Genomic DNA, 23295 nt, shown 5'->3' on the forward strand with positions numbered 1-23295 from the left:
TCGTCTTGTGAAACAACCACAAGGTAAACACACGTGCCGAACGTACATTCGTCGAAATCGCCAATCCTTAAATGGCGCTATGAGGTGGCGCCACAGGCGCGCGTGATGTGCGTCTGCGCTGAAATTCTAATCAGTTGCATATCTCATCGCTGCAAACCCATGGTGTAAATTTCACTTGATTCGGATGCTTCCTTCAGGGTGTTGCATTTACGGTGGCCAGCGGTGTATTTCCCGTTCTAAAAGGTTAAATATCTGTGAGAAAGTAATGCTATGTTTCTTCAACAGGTGGCAGCATTGGCAAGGAAGTAACTGCAACATGGCGGACGTGCGTTTGAGCTTTGAAGCGCGGAAGCAGATAATTAAATGGTCATGGAAGTTTGAGAATGTAGCTGCGGTTCGAAGACAGTGGAGAATGAGTATGGTACAGGACCACCTTCAAGGTTAACAATTACACGTCTACGAGACAAATTCGAAATTCATGGAACAGTGTGATATGCGTAAAGGTCGATCAGGGTGACCTTGTACAGCTACACTCCTGGAAATTGAAATAAGAACACCGTGAATTCATTGTCCCAGGAAGGGGAAACTTTATTGACACATTCCTGGGGTCAGATACATCACATGATCACACTGACAGATCCACAGGCACATAGACACAGGCAACAGAGCATGCACAATGTCGGCACTAGTACAGTGTATATCCACCTTTCGCAGCAATGCAGGCTGCTATTCTCCCATGGAGACGATCGTAGAGATGCTGGATGTAGTCCTGTGGAACGGCTTGCCATGCCATTTCCACCTGGCGCCTCAGTTGGACCAGCGTTCGTGCTGAACGTGCAGACCGCGTGAGACGACGCTTCATCCAGTCCCAAACATGCTCAATGGGGGACAGATCCGGAGATATTGCTGGCCAGGATAGTTGACTTACACCTTCTAGAGCACGTTGGGTGGCACGGGATGCATGCGGACGTGCATTGTCCTGTTGGAACAGCAAGTTCCCTTGCCGGTCTAGGAATGGTAGAACGATGGGTTCGATGACGGTTTGGATGTACCGTGCACTATTCAGTGTCCCCTCGACGATCACCAGTGGTGTACGGCCAGTGTAGGAGATCGCTCCCCACACCATGATGCCGGGTGTTGGCCCTGTGTGCCTCGGTCGTATGCAGTCCTGATTGTGGCGCTCACCTGCACGGCGCCAAACACGCATACGACCATCATTGGCACCAAGGCAGAAGCGACTCTCATCGCTGAAGACGACACGTCTCCATTCGTCCCTCCATTCACGCCTGTCGCGACACCACTGGAGGCGGGCTGCACGATGTTGGGGCGTGAGCGGAAGACGGCCTAACGGTGTGCGGGACCGTAGCCCAGCTTCATGGAGACGGTTGCGAATGGTCCTCGCCGATACCCCAGGAGCAACAGTGTCCCTAATTTGCTGGGAAGTGGCGGTGCGGTCCCCTACGGCACTGCGTAGGATCCTACGGTCTTGGCGTGCATCCGTGCGTCGCTGCGGTCCGGTCCCAGGTCGACGGGCACGTGCACCTTCCGCCGACCACTGGCGACAACATCAATGTACTGTGGAGACCTCACGCCCCACGTGTTGAGCAATTCGGCGGTACGTCCACCCGGCCTCCCGCATGCCCACTATACGCCCTCGCTCAAAGTCCGTCAACTGCACATACGGTTCACGTCCACGCTGTCGCGGCATGCTACCAGTGTTAAAGACTGCGATGGAGCTCCGTATGCCACGGCCAACTGGCTGACACTGACGGCGGCGGTGCACAAATGCTGCGCAGCTAGCGCCATTCGACGGCCAACACCGCGGTTCCTGGTGTGTCCGCTGTGCCGTGCATGTGATCATTGCTTGTACAGCCCTCTCGCAGTGTCCGGAGCAAGTATGGTGGGTCTGACACACCGGTGTCAATGTGTTCTTTTTTCCATTTCCAGGAGTGTACAAGTGATGATTCCACAACTGCGGTCTTCGAACTGTTTCAGCGTTCGCCTCAAAAATCTTCAAGGCAAGCGGCACGTAAGAGTAATGTAAGTGCTGGTAGTGTGCTACGCATTCTGAAGAAAGGCAAGTTCCGTGTGTACATTCCAAGGCTGGTGCAACAGCTAAGTGACGACGATCCAGATCGAAGGTTAGAATTTTGTGAATGGGTTCAGGAGATGGTGAAACGTGAACCGGGATTTATGGGTAGCATAATTTGGTCGGATGAAGCCCAATTCAAACTAAATGGAACTGTGAATAGGCACAATTGTGTATACTGGGCTGAAGATAATCCTCACATTACAGTTGAAAAGGCTGTGAATTTGCCTGGTGTAAATGTGTGGTGTGGTTTGTCTGCAAGGGGACTCATTGGGCCTTTCCGCTTTGTAGGTACTGTTACTGGAGAACCGTACCTAACAATGCTTGCTGACTCCATATTCCCTGCCATTGGTGCATTATACGGTAATGATGAGTGTTATTGCCAACAAGATGTCGTCCCGCCCCACTATCACAGGGACGTACGAGCATACCTGGATCACAATGTGCAAGGCCAGTGGATAGGACGCAGGGGACCAATCGAGTTTCCTGCACGCTCTCCAGACCTCACGCCGCTGGATTTCTTCTTATGGGGCACAGTAAAAGATGAGGTGTACAAACGTAAACCACGTACCCTGGACATACTTTGGAATGAGATTCAGGCGGTGTGCGCAGAAATCCCATTGGACACTTTGGTACGGTGTATGGAATCAGTGGTGACTCGTACTCAGAAATGTATTGATGCTGAAGGCCACCAGTTTGAATATTTATCACATTTGAAAAGTACATTTCTTTTTCCAATCGGACTTTAAACTTTCCATTTCCAGAAATTTAACATTGTAGAACGGGAAATAAATTTTCTATGACGCTTCAAAGAGTGTATACATTCTTTTGACGCACCTTGTATATTAGCCAAAACTTGCCTCCCTTTTTCATTTTTTAACAACGTCGATTGCGATTATTTTATTTGCTGACATGCACAAAATATTATTAGACTACAATGTTTATATGGTGTGCTTTTTTAAAGACTATTTGCGGAACAAGTGATTGTTGATGTAGGTTTTCTATGCCTATGACCACAATTAAATTAATTAAAATCGAAATTGCCCAATCGCGGTAAGTAATCATAAACATACAAAGCCCCGCCAGGAAATGATAGTATTCGAAAACCGTACATCTACATCTACATCTACATGGGTACTATGCAAATCACATTTAAGTGCCTGGCAGAGTGTTCATCGAACCACCTTCACAACAATTCTCTATTATTCCGATCTTGTACAGCGTGTGGAAAAAACGAACAACTATACCTTTCCGTGCGAGCTCTGATTTCCCTTGTTTTATTATGATGATCGTTTCTCCCTATGTAGGACAGTGTTAAAAAAATATTTTCGCATTCGGAGGAGGAAATTGATGGTTGAATTTTCGGGAGAAGGTTCCGCCGCAATGAAAACCGCCTTTGTTTTAATGATATATCCGATATCATAATACAAAACGTGATACCCTTCTTAGAACTCTAGCGATGTACTCCGTCAATCCTGTCTGGTGAGGATCCCACACCGCGCAGTAGTGTTGTAAAAGAGGACCGACAAGCGTATTGTAGGCAGTCACCTTCCGTAGATTCGTTACATTTTCTCACAAATAAACATAAAATAATTTTTGATGAAGCAAAAGTTTTGTCCAAAGCTCCTACATCCTGGGATTCTGTACTTAAAGGGGCTGCAGAAATAAGAATGTGCGACAGGAACTTTAAGACAACGGATATAATCCTGGCGGTGCACGAAAGCGAACTCTCGATACAGAGAAGGGGCAGAGATATTCGACGCAATGTTTACGCTACTACGGGAGCAGTGGTGCCACCAGCGTAGACATTGACACCATCTGCGACAGCATTACGCAATTACTGACCAATCAGAAGGCGTCTAGGGCTATATAAGGCCACCACAGCAGCTGATTTGTCAGTCAGTGGCTCGTGACGAAGACTATGGAGGTAATCGTCGAAAGCTTGGGGTTTTACCTTTACCTGACGCGGCAAGAAGTCCGCGAATGTTTTATACATCTCAAATAATTATTGGTGTATTCAATTTCAAATATACGGTTTTATTGAATTTTGGAACATTAGTTGAGGGCGTGTATACTTCTTCTTTTTCTTTGCACTTCAGTTGTCACCTCCTTCAGCTGAACAATAAAAAGTGTGTGAAATCTTACGGGACTTAACTGCTAAGGTCATCAGTCCCTAAGCTGACACACTACTTAATCTAAATGATCCTAAGGACAAACACACACACCCATGCCCGAGGGAGGACTCGAACCTCCGCCGGGACCAACCGCACAGTCCATGACTGCAGCGCCTTAGACCGCTTGGTTCAGCTGAACAGATTTTTCTGTTGTACAATACTTTAATTAAAAATAAAAAAAACACTTGTTGAAGGAAGTAGCCCAAAAAAGGATAACATTCAAACACGAAATGTCTACACACAGTTAACAAGTCTAATGTTGTTTATTGTGCTTATAGAGAAAATATGTGTAGGCTCAGCCATGAGTCAAGTTTTCCAGGCCAGAAATCGCTTGTACTGAAGAATGCGGTCACTCCTAGAGTGCCCACTTTGCTTTTCTACCTGCCTTCTTCAGAACCGTCCTGGCTTTAGCAGCTATCCTGACTTTGGAGTGAGAATAAGTCCTAGAACTTCCCCTGTGCCTTCAGTTACATTGCCTGCATCGGACTCTGAAAATGAGACTAAACAGTTAGAATTAGTTTGTAAAAATTATATTTTGCAGACTGCAGTAGAAGATGCAAAGAAAGGAACGAGCAGTATAATTTAAATGTAGCAATTATACGAGTTAGTGCTTGTTACGCTGTTAGTATAGTACTGGCTGCCTCCAGTGCATAATTTAAGATACAAAGCTACATATATGGCGAATTATATGGTAGTTGTGTTTTGCGACTGTAACGATGTCTTATTTGTATCAGGGGTGTTTCACTTTATTTGAAGCACCTTCTCCGGTCATTGTAATAATTGTGATTTTCCTTAAAAACACAAACAGAGGAACAACAAAAGGATTTCGCGTTCTACGTGATGAATGCAAGGTACACGAGATGACTATGGAAATATACGGAGTTTCACAGTTCCTGTTACAGGCGTGTAGTTGTAGGCGGATATTGGCCGATAATGTTTTGATAGGGAACCCACGTTTGAAAATGTACCGTTTCTATGAGTGATACGTTTGCAGGTCGGATCGCTTTCACATCTCTCGCTCCACGATACGCACACAGCGGAAACAATAAGTTTTGACTAGTGTTGTCTGTTACAGCCCGTGGCCTGGACAATGTTTACTCGCCATCGGCTTTTCTTCTACGTGACGAAATACGTAGACTTCTCTTCAAAGACGAGAGTGCGGTGCGTCCGTGGATCACTACAGGCAACCATCTTAGTTGCGAACGTACCTGTTACTCGCAGTAGTCGGACGATAGTGGTGTGTGATGTCATGATACAACAGAGACTGATGATGGCGCCCTTTTCTCAGTTTGTGTGCCTACTATAATGAGGGAGATTAGAGAGCGATCCGATCTTCAAACTATTTTATACCCGAGCCATACATTTTCGAATAGGGATTCCGTATCCAAATTATAATAAAAAAAACTTATAAGCCTGTAACAGGAACGATGAAACAGGCTGTATAAAACATACGTACGAGAAAATATTGTGCGTCAGTGTAGTGCAGCGTGTTAAAAATCGAAGAAATGTTTGTAGAAGAGCGCAAGGGGGTAAAGCAGTGCCAAACAACGTAAGTAGTAATAGCGGTTTCAAACCTTAGAACTGTCTGTGATCTAGATAATCTGAACTGCAAGGAAAGCTGCATTTGTTACGTTGATCTCTGAAAATACTTTATATAAAGCGAAAAGATTCTGGCCCAAAATTACATTCGCAAAATACGGAATAGCTCACACGTTACTTGTAAAACTGTGACAGAGCATGAGAGGGCTGAAAAACAAAGAGACAACCCGAAAACATAGCAAATACAATAAAATTTCAAATTTTAGAAGTTAACAAAGGATGTTTGTCTATTGTAGACGTAGTTTGCGTTTCTTATTTTTCACAGTGACACTAGACTCCTGACTATGTGAGCTAACATCCCAAAGATTCCAGAATGAGATTTTCACTCTGCAGCGGAGTGTACGCTGATATGAAACTTCCTGGCAGATTAAAACTGTGTGCCCGACCGAGACTCGAACTCGGGACCTTTGCCTTTCGCGGGCAAGTGCTCTACCATCTGAGCTACCGAAGCACGACTCACGCCCGGTACTCACAACTTTACTTCCGCCAGTACCTCGTCTCCTACCTTCCAAACTTTACAGAAGCTCTCCTGCGAACCTTGCAGAACTAGCACTCCTGAAAGAAAGGATATTGCGGAGACATGGCTTAGCCACAGCCTGGGGGTTGTTTCCAGAATGAGATTTTCACTCTGCAGCGGAGTGTGCGCTGATATGAAACTTCCTGGCAGATTAAAACTGTGTGCCCGACCGAGACTCGAACTCGGGTAGAGCACTTGCCCGCGAAAGGCAATAGGTCCCGAGTTCGAGTCTCGGTCGGGCACACAGTTTTAATTTGCCAGGAAGTTTCACATCAGCGCACACTACGCTGCAGAGTGAAAATCTCATTCTAGAAACAACCCCCAGGCTGTGGCTAAGCCATGTCTCCGCAATATCCTTTCTTTCAGGAGTGCTTGTTCTGCAAGGTTCGCAGGAGAGCTTCTGTAAAGTTTGGAAGGTAGGAGACGAGGTACTGGCGGAAGTAAAGCTGTGAGTACCGGGCGTGAGTCGTGCTTCGGTAGCTCAGATGGTAGAGCACTTGCCCGCGAAAGGCATAGGTCCCGAGTTCGAGTCTCGGTCGGGCACACAGTTTTAATCTGCCAGGAAGTTTCATCCCAAAGATGTTCGGGCTCACTTGCAGTTCCTCTAACGTCGAAATGTCTTGGTTCAAACTCGTCTGGGGGTTGAACCACACGTGTTGCATTACACGCCCTAAATTAGACACTTACGACCCTCTGGTTAAGTTGACTGGCTGATGGCATGTTTGCGAAGTACGAAGTTAACATAACATATAATAACAGTAATAATAATATCGAGACCTAAATTAACGACTCATAAATGGTATAGGCCGCACAGTTACGTTTTTGTTAGAATACTGTTTATTCAGAAAGCAAACTAACTGAGAAAGTGGTCGTATTTAGAGTTACTATTACACTCGAGCGCATATCTATTTGACACAGTTCGATCATTCACAACCTCATCGCGAATTACAAGTTCGATACTCCACCTCGTTAACTGTACGAAATGTTAGACCACTTTCACGTTCTAAATAAAGTAACAATAATATCCATTATATAATAAACGTTTATTTCTTTTACATACAACCAATACAATTTCCTTCTTAACTTTGAATGTCACGGTCAGTAGCCGTTGACTTACATCAACTCCTGTATGCACCCAGAGGCATTCATTTCATTGTAATTTCATTCTTCTTCACTTTTACAGATGATAGCAGTGTCATACGCTTCTTACCATTGACATCCTTTCATGCTGAATTTTAATCCCACTCTTTAACCTTTCTTTTACTTCGCTCATTGTTTTGAAGCTTACGCGTATTTCTCTTAGAATTTCAATCTTACTTGCTCTGTTCCAACAATATTGAATGCTTTTCCCTGGTCAACAAATCCTGTGAACGAGTCTTTTCCTCAGTCCTGCTTCTGTTATCAACCGCAACGTCAGAACTGTCTCTCTGGTGCCGTTACTTTTCCCAAAGCCAAACTGGTAGTCATCTAAGAGAGCATTAGTTCTTTTTTCCATTCTCCTTTATATTATTCTTATCAGCAACTTGGATGCATACAGATGATTGTGCAAATAATCTCGCACTATTCGGCTCTTGCTACCCTCTTAACTGTGTGGATGATGCTTTTCCGTAAGTCTAATGGTATTCTGCCAGTCTCATACATTCTACACACCAACTAAATTCCTGGTGGAACGTTATCTATATGTTATCTATGCGTTCTGCTTTATTTTATCTTAAGTCTCCCAAATCTCTTTTAAATTATGGCTCTAACACTAGATCCCTTAACTCTTCTATATCGATCTCGTCATTATACAAGTCCTACCACTCATTAGGGCCGGCCGGAGTGGCCGTACGGTTCTAGGCGCTACAGTCTGGAGCCGAGCGACCGCTTCGGTCGCAGGTTCGAATCCTGCCTCGGGCATGGATGTGCGTGATGTTCTTAGGTTAGTTAGGTTTAATTAGTTCTAAGTTCTAGGCGACTGATGACCTCAGAAGTTAAGTCGCATAGTGCTCAGAGCCATTTGAACTATTTGAACCACTCATTAGGTTTTCAGTGTACTCTTTCCTCCTATTCGCTTTCTCCTCTATATTTAGCACAGGGACTGTCATTGTACTCTTAATGTTACTGCCCTTTCTTTTAATTTCATCTAATGTCTTTTTGACTTTTCTGAGTAAGCCCTTCCGTCAGTCCTTTCTTTTGTTATTTCTTCAAATTTTTCATGCAGTCGTTTCTTCTTAGCTTCCCTGCACTTCCTGTTTATTTCATTCCTAAGTGACTTGTATTTCCGTGTTACTGAATTTCCCTGCTCATTTAAAAGCAGCCAAAACCTCTCAGAAAAACAGAAGCTAAACGATGTCAAAGTTAGCATAAGGAGGGCTATGCGTGAAGCGTTCAGTGAATTCGAAAGTAAAATTCTATGTACCGACTTGACAGAAAATCCTAGGAAGTTCTGGTCTTACGTTAAATCAGTAAGTGGATCGAAACAGCATATCCAGACACTCTAGGATGATAATGGCATTGAAACAGAGGATGACAAGCATAAAGCTGAAATACTAAACACCTTTTTCCAAAGCTGTTTCACAGAGGGAGGCCGCACTGCAGTTCCTTCTCTAAATCCTTGCACGAACGGAAAAATGGCTGACATCGAAATAAGTGTCCAAGGAAGAGAAAAGCAACTGAAATCACTCAACGGAGGAAAGTCCACTGGACCTGACGGGATACCAATTCGACTCTACACAGAGTACGCGGAAGAACTTGCCCCCCATCTAACAGCCGTGTACCGCAAGTCTCTTAAGGAACGGAAGGTTCCAAATGGTTGGAAAAGAGCACAGGTAGTCCCAGTCTTCAAGAAGGGTCGTCGAGCAGATGCGCAAAACTATAGACCTATATCTCTGACGTCGATCTGTTGTAGAATTTTAGAACATGTTTTTTGTTCACTATCATGTCGTTTCTGGAAACCTAGAATCTAATCTGTAGGAATCAACATGGATTCCGGAAACAGCGATCTTGTGAGACCCAACTCGCTTTATTTGTTCATGAGACCCAGAAAATATTAAATTCAGGCTCCCATGTTGATGCAATTTTCCTTTACTTCCGGAAGGCGTTCGATACAGTTCCACACTGTCGCCTGATAAACAAAGTAAGAGCCTATGGAATATCAGACCAGCTGTGTGGCTGGATTGAAGAGTTTTTAGCAAACAGAACACAGCATGTTGTTCTCAATGGAGAGACGTCTACAGACGTTAAAGTAACCTCTGGCGTGCCGCAGGGGAGTGTTATGGGACCATTGCTTTTCACAATATATATAAATGACCTAGTAGATAGTGTCGGAAGTTCCATGCGGCTTTTCGCGGATGATGCTGTAGTATACAGAGAAGTTGCAGCAATGGAAAATTGTAGCGAAATGCAGGAAGATCTGCAGCGGATAGGCACTTGGTGCAGGGAGTGGCAACTGACCCTTAACATAGACAAATGTAATGTATTGCGAATACATAGAAAGAAGGATCCTTTATTGTATGATTATATGATAGCGGAACAAACACTGGTAGCAGTTACTTCTGTAAAATATCTGGGGTTATACGTACGGAACGATCTGAAGTGAAATGATCATATAAAATTAATTGTTGGTAAGCCGGATGCCAGGTTGAGATTAATTGGGAGAGTCCTTAGAAAATGTAGTCCATCAACAAAGGAGGTGGCTTAAAAACACTCGTTCGACCTATACTTGAGTATTGCTCATCAGTGTGGGAGTCTTAGAACGATGTGTATTATGCCTTCATATGCTAGCCATAAAATCACATATAAATTACCTAGTGATATACTCTACAAGGATGAATTGTTGTTCATAACATTATTGAATGAAGTATTAATTTCCATTGGTCATTGTTCCCAATTTTGTGCTGAGCGAAATTACAGAACTTCATTTGCCCTTTTTAGCATCCCGGAAAAGAACAGCTGCACATGCAGGCTCCAGGCACAGCACCCTTCCCAGAACGACAGCTCATGCCACAACCGCCAAGGCCAGGACGGTTTCCAACGCCAGAACAGCAGGCAAATCGAGGACTGCCGGCAGAGCCCGAACTGCTGGCAAGAAGGCCGGCAGAGCAGTGGCGAAGCCTGCCAGGGCGCACCGCGAGTGACAGCAGCTGCATCTGTAAACAATCAGTGGACACAGTGCAGCCATGCGATTATTCTAGTACCATATACACAACAAGTGTAAGAAGTAAATAAATCGTGGTTGTCGCATATTCTAAGTTCATTTGTTATAATTTTTTCAGAAAAATAATTCGCAAGAAACCTAGCAATGTGATGTACATCACTGTAGAACGCTCACATTCAGCCCAAAGAACAGTGTACAAGAAAGAGGAGATTAATATATTCTTGGTTATGAGTTAGCAGGGAAAACTACACTACTGGCCATTAAAGTTGCTATACCACGAAGATGACGTGCTACAGACGCGAAATTTGACCGACAGGAAGAAGATACTGTGATACTGTGATATGCAAATGATTAGCTTTTCAGAGCATTCACACAAGGCTGGCGCCGGTGGACATGAGGAAAGTTTCCAACCGATTTCTTATACACAAACAGCAGTTGACTGGCGTTGCCTGGTGAAACGTTGTTGTGATGACTAATGTAAGGAGGAGAAAAGCGTACCATCACGCTTCCTTCTTTGGTAAAGGTCGGATTTTAGCCTATCGCGATTGCGGTTTATCGTATCGCTGCTAGCGTCGGTCGACATCCAATGACTGTTAGCAGAATATGGAATCGGTGGGTTCAGGAGGATAATACGGAACGCCGTGCTGGATCCCAACGGCCTCGTATCAATACCAGTCGAGATGACAGCCATCTTATCCGAATGGCTGTAATGCATCGTGCAGCCACGTCTCGATCCCTGAGTCAACATATGGGGACGTTTGCAAGACAACAACCATCTGCACGAACAGTTCGACGACGTTTGCAGCAGCATGGACTATCAGCTCTGATACCATGGCTGCGGTTACTCTTGACGCTGCATCACAGACAGGAGCGCCTGCGATGGTGTACTCAACGGCGAACCTGGGTGCACGACTGGCAAAACGTCATTTTTTCGGATGAATCCAGGTTCTGTGTACAGCATCATGATGGTCACATCCGTGTTTGGCGCCATCGCGGTAAACACACATTGGAAGCGTTATTCGTCATCGCCATACTGGAGTATCACCCGGCGTGATGGTATGGGGTGCCATTGGTTACACGTCTCGGTACCTCTTGTTCGCATTGACGGAACTTTGAACAGTGGACGTTAAATTTCAGATGTGTTACGACCCGTTTTTCTCTTAACAGCAGGTGGGAAGGGTGGGTTCTTCCTTGGCTCGGGTATGAGGTAGAATGAAACAGCATTTTTACATAAGATAACTTTTATTAAAAGTTTGGTACAACTGTTGCCTTACTGGATGTTCTGGCTCGGAGAGCGGCAGCTGTGTCGTTTGCGAAGCCTTCTGCTGCGGCAGCGGCGGCGTCTGATTACGCCTCGCGGTGTGTATCTCGTGTCGCCGTCTCGCCCAGTTGACTGGAGACGCGCATCGTGCTGTGGCCCGTTTAATTATTGAGAGCGAAGTCGTGCATCAGATGGTGATACGTTGGATGTGGCGTCCCAGTGTTTCTTTTCTCTAAGCGGCCGCGTGTGTTGTGCGTCGGCCAGCGGAGCGGCGCGGTGGGGGAAGGCCAGTGTCCCGTACTCGAACAACGGACTCCCACTTGCCAGTCTTCGGCTGCCAGATCTTCATCCCAGCTCACAGGTGACTGCTGATGTGAGGCCGTCTCCTTCCCGTCCTCACGAGTCACCCGGGTAAGTAAAAATCAGTCTTCAAATATCTTCTAACTTCTGTCTTCTGGCGGCGAGGCTGCTGCTTGCTATCCTATTACAACGGCAGACTTCATGCTCCTGTGTACAATGTAGTCTCTTCCAGCATGACAGTCTTCAGCTCCGAAACTGAACTGAAAACTACTCATCCTGTCGGGCCCACTGCGTCTCGCGTATTTATTCACTTCAGTTTGCTGGAGGTGAACGACTTCACGGTCATTGCCTCTTCTGTCACGTTGAAAACCTTCTCGAAGAATCTTCTTAACGTCGGTCATTGGCTCTTGGAATGTAGGCGAGGGCCTTTGCTCACATGTGACAACTGAGAAACACGTGAGCCGGTCGGGCGATGCCCTGACGGCTGAATCGACAGCGTCCACTTATGTGGAGAGGGCGATGGCTTTTCTTGAACGTGCTGACTTGCAAGCGCTGGCGTTGCCACTGCTGCTCTGTCCACTGTTTGCCAGTGTGTAATTTTTCTAAACTAAACTAAGTTTTTCATTTATTTCCTAATTTCTAGTTCACTTCACATTGATTTCAGTAATTTATTTACCTATCTTAAGCACCACTCAACATTCCTCCACTCTTCGGAGAAATTCGCCCTCGAATTTACCACTTGACATTCCTCCACTCTTCACACAGCAAATGCACTAACACAAGCAATGAAAACTCTCGACTTAGCCGATTACACACGCTTCACATTAAGTATGTTGAAAATGCTTTATGACTTTACTAAAGCACTGTACGCTCATGAATCACACTGTTCACACATAAATCGTTGTAATAAGTGCAACAAATCATGATGACAATGAATAAACAAAAATAGATTTCTCACTTAGAAAATTACATAGCAACACCTGTTTAATCTACCCTATATTAATGTAAGAATATCGATTTTACAGTATTGTTTATTTTAACATGAGAGTGTTTAATAAAGACTGAAGAACAATAAACAAAATTAATACACTAATGCTCAAAAGTAACCACTGAAGTACACCAGTTAAGAGTGTGGTATCCAGTTAACAGGGATTTGATGAAGTGGTATATTATTATTTGGCTTATTTTTTCGTCTTAAATAAAACAAAACTGTACAAAGCAGAAACACCAACACAAATGTTCCAGATATACCCGATCCTAGAATTATAATTTTAGTTTTGTGTTCAATTTTAACTTTAAGGCATGTTGCATTATAACATTGGTATTAATTTTGCCTTGCTGTGTGTTTATGAACATATCTAATGACTTCAGGAGGGAACTGTCAAGGGAGTCATTGAGGTAGGATAGGTTTTGTGTAGGAAATGCTAGTAAAAACAAAAACAAAGAAAAGAAGGAATACATTGTTAACTACAACATCTACATGTTTCGACATTCAACTGTTTTTTATATAAACCATTATCATTTATTAATTATTTACATTTGTATACTATCCACAGTCTACTATGAGTCAGCTAGGACATTCGCACTCTTGGTCGAAGATTGCATGGTGCCATGTTTGTATGTTGTGCTGGCGTGGCCACTCTTTTTCCTTTTCGGGAACTTCCTCCACCCTTCGGAAAAGCAACCATTATTGTTGAAGGAATTACATCTGGAGCGCCCTTGAAAGGTTATAAACGACTTGCATGGACAATAGTAGTTCGGGTGGGCAGTTGCAGTTTAACGTTGACTGGTGACGTGATCTCAACAATTTGATAAGGACCTCTGTAGTTTGTTACAAATTTCTTCATTTTTCCTTTCGTAATGTATGGGGTTGACAGCATCACCCACTGACCGATTTTGTAATTTGGATATTTAGCTTGCGCATAACCTAATCTTTCCTGTCGTTCCGACGCCTTTGTATTAGATTTTTGAACCTTTTTCCATGCATCCTTCATCATTCGACCGAAATCTTTCACTGTTTCTCCGACTGTTCTGTTTTTCTGCCTGATTACATCAAAAGGGGACGGCATTTTTCTCCCATAAACCATTTCATAAGGTGACATGCCAGTTGCTCCATGCGTTTTGGCGTTGTATACCGACACGATTATTGGTAAATATGTATCCCAATTAGAATGTTGTTCATTAATATAATAACAAAGCATCTTGCCAATTGTCCGATGAACTCTTTCTGTGCGTCTGTTGCACTGAGGGTGTAACGGAGTTGTACGTAATTTACGTATTTTTAGTAAGTGGCATAGTTGTTTCATTAATTCAGACATAAAATTAGATCCCTGATCTGTGATAATAGCTTCAGGTACGCCAAATTTAAGTATCCAGTTGTTAACTAAAGCTTGGGCAACTGTATTTGCTTGCTGATCTGGGAGACTCACCATAGATAGAAAAGTGATGTATAATCGTACGAACATACTTATTACCAGCAGGTGTTTTATGAAATGGGCCGTAATATCCAGTCCACAGATTAGAAATGGACATGAAGCCTCGGGGAGCCTCTGTAAGGGTACTTATAAACGAGAAAGTTGAGCACGTTGTGCGCACACGATGCAATTACGAACGTACTGCGCAACGTCCTGCTTTCTGGTTTACCACCAAAATCGCTCTGCTACGCGTCTTTCGGTTGTCCGCTGTCCACCGTGTCCTGCAAGGATATGATCATGGGCCTCTGCCATTATTTTTTGTCTAAGGTGTTGGGGAACAACAATTCGCGGTCCAACTTTTGGTTTACGGCATAATACACCATCTTCAAAGCAAAATTGTTTTTGAGTTGCGTATTTTTTGCATGCTGTATCCTCATCTTGTGCCTTTCTCCAGTCCTCAGTATCTCGGCCTGTTGCTTCCAAAAGTGCTGTTTTCCGACTTAGGCAATCTGCATTCGTGTGTTTTTTGCCTGGTTTATGGATAACTTCGAAATCCATTTCGTAAAGACATAGGGCCCAACGGGTGAGACGACTAGATGCATCCTTTAACCCAAGCAACCATTATAAAGATGCGTGGTCTGTAATAAGCTTGAATTTCCTACCATACAAGTAGCATTTAAAGTATTTGATGCCATAAATAACACTTAACAATTCTTTCTCCGTTGTGGAATAATTTCTTTCTACCGTTGTTAGTTTTTTCGAAGTGCGGGCTATGGGGTGTTCCGCGCCATTAATATTCTGACTCAAAACAACTCCTACTGAACAACCACTTGCGTCACAGGATAAAATAAATTCTTTATTATAATCTGGGTAGGCTAATACTGGACTGTGTGTTAACTTATCTTTAAGGGTTTGAAATGCTGATTCACAATCTTCAGACCAATGAAATTTTGCACCCTTTTTCAATAATTGTGTCAAGGATCGGGCAATTTCGCAAAATTTTGAACATATTTTCGGCAATACTATGCGAGACCGATGAAACTTTGTACTTCCTTAACGCGTTGTGGTGTTGGGAAGTCCTTAACTGCCGAAATTATTCGAGGATCTGTTTTAATTCCTTTTTCACTAATGACATGCCCTAGGTATGTAACCTCTGTCAATGCAAAACTACATTTTCCCATATTTAATGTTAATTTAGCTTTCCTAACTCTCTGAAAAACGTTACACAGATGCACAGCATTTTCATTAATGTCTTTAGAGAATACTATAATATCGTCTAGATATGCACAACATTGTTGAGTTTTGATTCCTCACAATACTTCATCGAGTAGTCTTTGAAAAGTTACTGGTGCATTTTTCAAACCGAAGGGCATTCTTTTAAATTGCCAGTGGCCTCCAGGGGCAGAAAATACTGTTTTATGCTTATCTTCAGGTGCAACTTCCAATTGATGATATCCGCTACGTAAATCGATTGTTGAAAAGTATGTACTGTTACCCAAGCTGTCAATGATATCTGTAACTTTGGAAGAGGATAAACATCTGAGATAGTTTGTTTGTTAAGGTGTCTGTAGTCACAACAAAATCTATATCGTTTCGTACCGTCGGGAGACTCCTTTGGAATAATTACAATATTTGAATTATAAGGCGAATCAGAATATTCTATAATTCCGTCTTTTAGATGCTGTTCTATAAATTCATCCAGTGCGTGCTGTAAGTGATGCGGAACTCTATAAGGCCTCCTATGAACAGGGGGGCTATTTCCTGTTGGAATTCAATGCTATGCGATATCTATTGCTGGCAGTGGACCTTCTGCATTATATAAATCTTGAAACTCAACTAAAACTGCTTCTATCGTATCTCTATCATTTCCTTTCAAATGCTCAATCTTCTGGCGTAATGCGGTTTTATAGGCGTCTGGTTTCTGACCATCATCAATATCTGACCAAATGAAAACTTCTTCTTCAAAAGTACTGACTGTAGCTACTAATATTCCCTTATGCAACTCTTTGTCCTCCACTCCGAAAATGTCAATATGTATCGGTACTTTTCTTTCTAACTCAACGTCTTGGACCCATACAACACCTCTATGTACAAAACAATGTGATACATCTAATTCCTCATTTTCCTCTAGGGGCTCTATTAAACATATTGTATCTTCAGGTACCTCGGGGTCAACGGTCATCCAGGAAAGTGTTCCTGAGCCAAATGGTATCTTATCCCATGAATCAACCTTCAAGGACGTTGCACGCAGTGTAGTTAATTACGCCTTCCGGTTGGGGAAATCTTGCGACAGTGGGCCCTTTGCAGCGGTGTCACCTAGCTGAAACACTATTCCGCTAAGTTCTACAGTTTGCTGTCTGAGGTCGATTTTAGCGAGATGTTTATTCAGGAAATCCAGTCCTAGGATCGCATCGTACCCGTCAGTTACCTTTGTTACCACTTCTACATCTTCTTGAAATTGTACACCGTGAATATAGAAAATCAATGATGTACATCCTAATGACTTCACTGTACCTCCTCCTACCCCACTGAATTTATACCCTGGAGGGTCATATTCCTTTTCTCCAATGCATTCATTACTCACTATTGATACGTTTGCGCCTGTATCCACCAGTGTCCTTGCCTCTTTGTCCTGTATAATAGCAGATAACCAGCATTCCGCCTTCACATTCGCCATGAAATTTTATTGGGAACGCCTCGCGGCGGCTCCGACATTCCCGTTTGAATTTAACTGATTTCTGTTTCCAAAAACGTTCTTAGACCTGCATTCCTTGAATGTGTGACCTATTCTTTGGCAATTAGTGCATTGAGGTTGTCTGCAGTTTTTTGTTATATGTCCCTGTCGATCGCACCTAAAACATCGTACTCCTGCTGAAAATACATTTCGCTTCTCCTTGTATCTGGTGGCAATGTCTATTTCTTCGAAAGCCGTCGCCACAGATACAGCTTCCGCTAAATTTTTAGGAAACTCTGGCCTGACACGACGGGACGTTTCAGGACGTAACCCACGTAAAAATGTATCCAGAGCTCTATCGTCTGCCTCTTGTAAAGTAACTTGAATTGTTTCATCACTAGTTGTCAACTGATAGGTGTTAATATTAACTTTTATAATCCTATCTACAAAGGTTTCTAACGACTCGTTTTACCTGTGAGTGATAGTGTTTAATTTTTCCCTATAAAATCTACAGCTGTTCTGTTTTTGTAAACGTTTAAGTAATCCTTTCCTTAATTCCTCAAATGTTGGAGCATTCCGCATTTATTCATGGTATAATACGTGTGCTTTAGCCTCTCTTATCAATCTTAACTTTGTCATTTGTAAGAGCTGTTCATCTGACCATGACCCTAACTTTGCAGCTGCTACTAAAACATCAAAAAAGGCTGTTATGTCTTCGCCAGGTTTACCTGAAATAGGAGTTACCAAGGCAGCTGCTGAGGAATCTAGGGTGGGAGGGATTGAACTGGTTTGCCTAACATCACACAACTATTTAAATAATGCATTATTATCATTTTTAAGCTGTGCTATTTGATTAACTGAGCTCTGAATAGGTTCCTCAGTAGAAACCGCTTGTGGTGCTGACTCTGACTTTGTACGATTTCGTGTCATTATTTTACAAATTATTAGTTACACAATCTTACTACACTGAATGAAAAAGATGTTTAAATATTTTCGACAAACTCTTAAAATTATGAGAGAAAGTACACTTCTAAATAAAGAAAATATTACGACTGCTATGCAAACTTCTATCCTTTCACACATTAAACAATACTAACTGTGGACCTTTAGTGACTGTCATTCACACCTTATATTGAGACAAGGATTTTTTCTCTGACACCAAATGTAACACTTTAGACACTAAATGTAACTGGGTTTTATCTTTTGATGCTTGTCAATTGTCAGGATGAGCATTACTGCAAAGGGCATTTGATTGTAAAGCATTATGTCAGGGTGAAAATACTAAATAAATTAATTTTTCTTTCCTTTCAGGATGTGGGCAGGGTGGGTTCTTCCTTGGCTCGGGTATGAGGTAGAATGAAACAGCATTTTTACATAAGATAACTTTTAGTGAAAGTTTGGTACAACTGTTGCCTTACTGGATGTTCTGGCTCGGAGAGCGGCAGCTGTGTCGTTTGCGAAGCCTTCTGCTGCGGCAACGGCGGCGTCTGATTACGCCTGGCGGTGTGTATCTCGTGTCGCCGTCTCGCCCAGTTGACTGGAGACGCGCATCGTGCTGTGGCCCGTTTAATTATTGAGAGCGAAGTCGTGCATCAGATGGTGATACGTTGGATGTGGCGTCCCAGTGTTTCTTTTCTCTAAGCGGCCGCGTGTGTTGTGCGTCGGCCAGCGGAGCGGCGCGGTGGGGGAAGGCCAGTGTCCCGTACTCGAACAACGGACTCCCACTTGCCAGTCTTCGGCTGCCAGATCTTCATCCCAGCTCACAGGTGACTGCTGATGTGAGGCCGTCTCCTTCCCGTCCTCACGAGTCACCCGGGTAAGTAAAAATCAGTCTTCAAATATCTTCTAACTTCTGTCTTCTGGCGGCGAGGCTGCTGCTTGCTATCCTATTACAACGGCAGACTTCATGCTCCTGTGTACAATGTAGTCTCTTCCAGCATGACAGTCTTCAGCTCCGAAACTGAACTGAAAACTACTCATCCTGTCGGGCCCACTGCGTCTCGCGTATTTATTCACTTCAGTTTGCTGGAGGCGAACGACTTCACGGTCATTGCCTCTTCTGTCACGTTGAAAACCTTCTCGAAGAATCTTCTTAACGTCGGTCATTGGCTCTTGGAATGTAAGCGAGGGCCTTTGCTCACATGTGACAACTGAGAAACACATCGGCCGGTTGGGCGATGCCCTGACGGCTGAACCGACAGCGTCCATTTATGTGGGGAGGGCGATGGCTTTTCTTGAACGTGCTGACTTGCGAGCGCCGGCGTTGCCACTGCTGCACTGTCCACTGTTTGCCAGTGTGTAATTTTTCTAAACTAAATTAAGTTTTTCATTTATTTCCTAATTTCTAGTTCACTTCACATTGATTTCAGTAATTTATTTACCTATCTTAAGCACCACTCAACACATGTTACAAAACCAACTTGTGGATTTTATCGAAAACATGTGATGAATTAAATTAGCTGCAGCCGATTCGAAGACTCTGGTCCTGGAGTTCACTTGCTCTGTGTGCTATATGCTATGTAAATACTAATAAGTCAAAACTATGTACGGTTAGCGCAAGACTTGTTTCGTAAACACATTAAGAGAAGTAGACTCCCAGACTACAAATCCGAAGGTTTTGGATTCGATACCTACTCAGGCCTGACATTTTATTCCGTCACTTACCACTTGTTTCACCTCTGGCAGTGTTTGTTGATGTCAAAAATGCCGAGCTTGGCCGTAGTTCGGAATCCACGCTGGACTATAGGTGCCCCTATGACTGGTTGGGTGAGTCAGTTCAGATGTAGGAGGAAGGCAACGGAATACCACCTCCAACAGAACCGTGTCTAGTAAAGCTCTGTAGTGTTCAAAACAACCTTTCGATCGATGACTGCTTTATTATTTAAACGCTGTAAACAAGAATTTCACAGTAACAACACATACCAATAACGTTTTTGCACTGTTGCCAACCTACATTTGCATTCCATTCACAGAAATAAAAGTACTGTAAGTCTACAACTCCTTCCTCAACATCAGACCACTCTGAACTGTCTTTTGGCGTCTTTTTAAAATCTGTTTATAGATATGCTTCCCCGTACACTATAACAGAATTCTCTATTGCCTGGGGGTTAGTGCTACTTTAATTTATATTAATATTAAATTCAAAAAAATTTCTTTCCTTTGTCGAAATTCATATTAATATGGGAATAGGCTCACTTCAATCCATCAATCTTTCTACAACGCGATCTGCCATTTTAGCAAAATAAAAGAAATGTACTTTAAGCGGAAGTTCGGATGACTGAGAACTTAAGTGTAAAGTGTCTCATCTTAAAGAAACTTTTGTGCTGATTCATCGATATCTACATCATTACTCTGCAATTCACAATTAAGTGCCTGGCACAGGGTTCATCGAACCACCTTCAAACTATTGCTCTACCGTTTTACTCTCGAACAGTACGCGGGAAAAATGAACCCTTAAATTTTGTTGTGTGAGCTCTCCTTTCCCTTACTTCATTATGATGATAAATCATTTTGCAATTTGTTTTACTCATCTGATGACTTTATAAAACGTTAAATGACAGCATCATCTGCATACAATCTATTATGGCTACTCATATTGTCTGCTAAAAACTAGACGTAGATCAGGAAAAGCATGGGGCCTATAACACTTTCTTGGGGAACGCCAGATTTTACTTCTCTTTAACTCGAGGAGTTTCCGTCAATTACCACGAACTGTGCCCTTTCTTACAGGAAATTGTGAATCCAGTCGCACAACTGAGACGATACTACACAGCCACGTAATTTGATTAGAAGTCGCTCGATGGGTACGGTGGCAAAAGCCTTCAGGACGTCTGTCAATAGCACTCATTACTTCGTGAGAATAAAGAGCTAATTGTGTTTCACAGTAACAATATTTTTCTGAATGCGTGTTGGCTGTTTGTCAACATATCGTTTTCTTCCAGATATCTCATAATGTTTGAACACAGTGTATGTCCAAAATCCTACTGCAGTTATGAGATCCTAAGTCAGTTGCAAAGTCTAACAAAAAGGTGAAGGTTCTGCTGCTAGGTAGTTCGCATGGTAGAAGTGTGGGCCATCAGTTGCAGGAAGTGTTGGGGAGTGAGTACCAGGTCACCAGCTTTGTGAAACAGTGCAGGGTTGGCTCACGTCACTGACAGCATAGGGGAGTTATGTAGGAATTTTATGAAGGAGGATCGGGTAGCGATAGTGACTGGAACATGGAATAGTCTTGATAGGGATGGGGAATATGATGTAGGTTGTGACTGGTGAAGATAGCTACACTAACTGGTGGCGCTAATGTGCATTTTGTGCAACTGTTCCAGCGTCATGATCAGCTTCATCTTAATGCGGCTGTTAGGTGCTTTAACATGGGGCTCGAGAAGGCACTGATGGCAGGGGGCATTTGTCACATTGCAGTTGTGCCAGTTAGTCTATCAGTAGATCGGGTTTCACTAGGCATGGCCCTCCCCCTCAATATGTATGGGAAGGTGAGGCTGGCGAAGCTTATAGGTGACAGTGTAGTGGATGGTGGTGGGATCACTCATGGAAAAATTCCTGTACTACTTGGTGTAAGAGCTGCGCCTTTTTTTAGATTGAGGTCAGCTGATAGGTAAACCTGCTTGAAGAAAGACCTTTTAATTAAGGAATCACCTTCAGAGGAAGTCATGTTTCCAAGTAGAGAAGGAATTGGCAAATTTCATCAAAATATAAGAGGTATTTGAGTAAAGTTAGTGAACTGCTTATAGATGTTGACTGTGAAATTATTGGTATATCGAAGCACCACTTTAATAATATGACAATTCAGACGCTTCCTTTACCCGGATACAGATTAGCTGGCTGTTTTCAAGGAGTTCCTTGCGGAGTGGGGGTGTGGCCATGTACGTAAAAAACAGTATTCCATTTGAGTCCATAGACGTATCGCGACACTGCACTGAACAGATATTTGAACGTCGTGCAAGGTAGCTGAATTTAGTGAAACTAAACTTCTAATTGTTGTTGTTTATAGGTCCCCTAACTCGGACTTCAGTGCATTTCCGCTCAAGCTAGAGAGGGTTCTTGATTCACTTTGTGGGAAGTACCGGAAATAAATTACATGTGGTGTCTTCAATATTAATTTTGTATACGGTTGTGCGAGAAAAAGGATATTATTGGTAGATCTTCTAAATTCATATGATCTGATGCAGAATGTGTTTTTTTTCCAACTAGAGTACGGGGGAACTGTAGAACAGCCATAGACAATATTTTCATTCATTCTTCGTTACTACACTCCTGGAAATGGAAAAAAGAACACATTGACACCGGTGTGTCAGACCCACCATACTTGCTCCGGACACTGCGAGAGGGCTGTACAAGCAATGATCACACGCACGGCACAGCGGACACACCAGGAACCGCGGTGTTGGCCGTCGAATGGCGCTAGCTGCGCAGCATTTGTGCACCGCCGCCGTCAGTGTCAGCCAGTTTGCCGTGGCATACGGAGCTCCATCGCAGTCTTTAACACTGGTAGCATGCCGCGACAGCGTGGACGTGAACCGTATGTGCAGTTGACGGACTTTGAGCGAGGGCGTATAGTGGGCATGCGGGAGGCCGGGTGGACGTACCGCCGAATTGCTCAACACGTGGGGCGTGAGGTCTCCACAGTACATCGATGTTGTCGCCAGTGGTCGGCGGAAGGTGCACGTGCCCGTCGACCTGGGACCGGACCGCAGCGACGCACGGATGCACGCCAAGACCGTAGGATCCTACGCAGTGCCGTAGGGGACCGCACCGCCACTTCCCAGCAAATTAGGGACACTGTTGCTCCTGGGGTATCGGCGAGGACCATTCGCAACCGTCTCCATGAAGCTGGGCTACGGTCCCGCACACCGTTAGGCCGTCTTCCGCTCACGCCCCAACATCGTGCAGCCCGCCTCCAGTGGTGTCGCGACAGGCGTGAATGGAGGGACGAATGGAGACGTGTCGTCTTCAGCGATGAGAGTCGCTTCTGCCTTGGTGCCAATGATGGTCGTATGCGTGTTTGGCGCCGTGCAGGTGAGCGCCACAATCAGGACTGCATACGACCGAGGCACACAGGGCCAACACCCGGCATCATCGTGTGGGGAGCGATCTCCTACACTGGCCGTACACCAC

At 43.8% G+C, this 23295-nt stretch overlaps 2 protein-coding genes across 3 annotated transcripts in view; one reads left to right on the forward strand and one right to left on the reverse strand.

The window, feature by feature from the left end:
* The window catches only part of LOC126263722 (uncharacterized), a 118625-nt gene extending 108116 nt beyond the window's left edge, over window positions 1–10509 (forward strand). The window contains exon 3 of the mRNA XM_049960889.1: window positions 10378–10509. Coding sequence (XP_049816846.1) covers window positions 10378–10497 — 120 coding nt within the window. The 3' untranslated portion in view covers window positions 10498–10509. The remainder of the gene's footprint in view (window positions 1–10377) is intronic.
* Window positions 1–23295, reverse strand: part of LOC126263733 (uncharacterized) — a 191105-nt gene that overhangs the window by 6000 nt on the left and 161810 nt on the right. The gene's annotated exons all lie outside the window — the stretch shown is intronic.

Source organism: Schistocerca nitens, chromosome 1 (genome assembly GCF_023898315.1).
Source record: "Schistocerca nitens isolate TAMUIC-IGC-003100 chromosome 1, iqSchNite1.1, whole genome shotgun sequence".
Lineage (NCBI taxonomy): Eukaryota > Metazoa > Arthropoda > Insecta > Orthoptera > Acrididae > Schistocerca > Schistocerca nitens.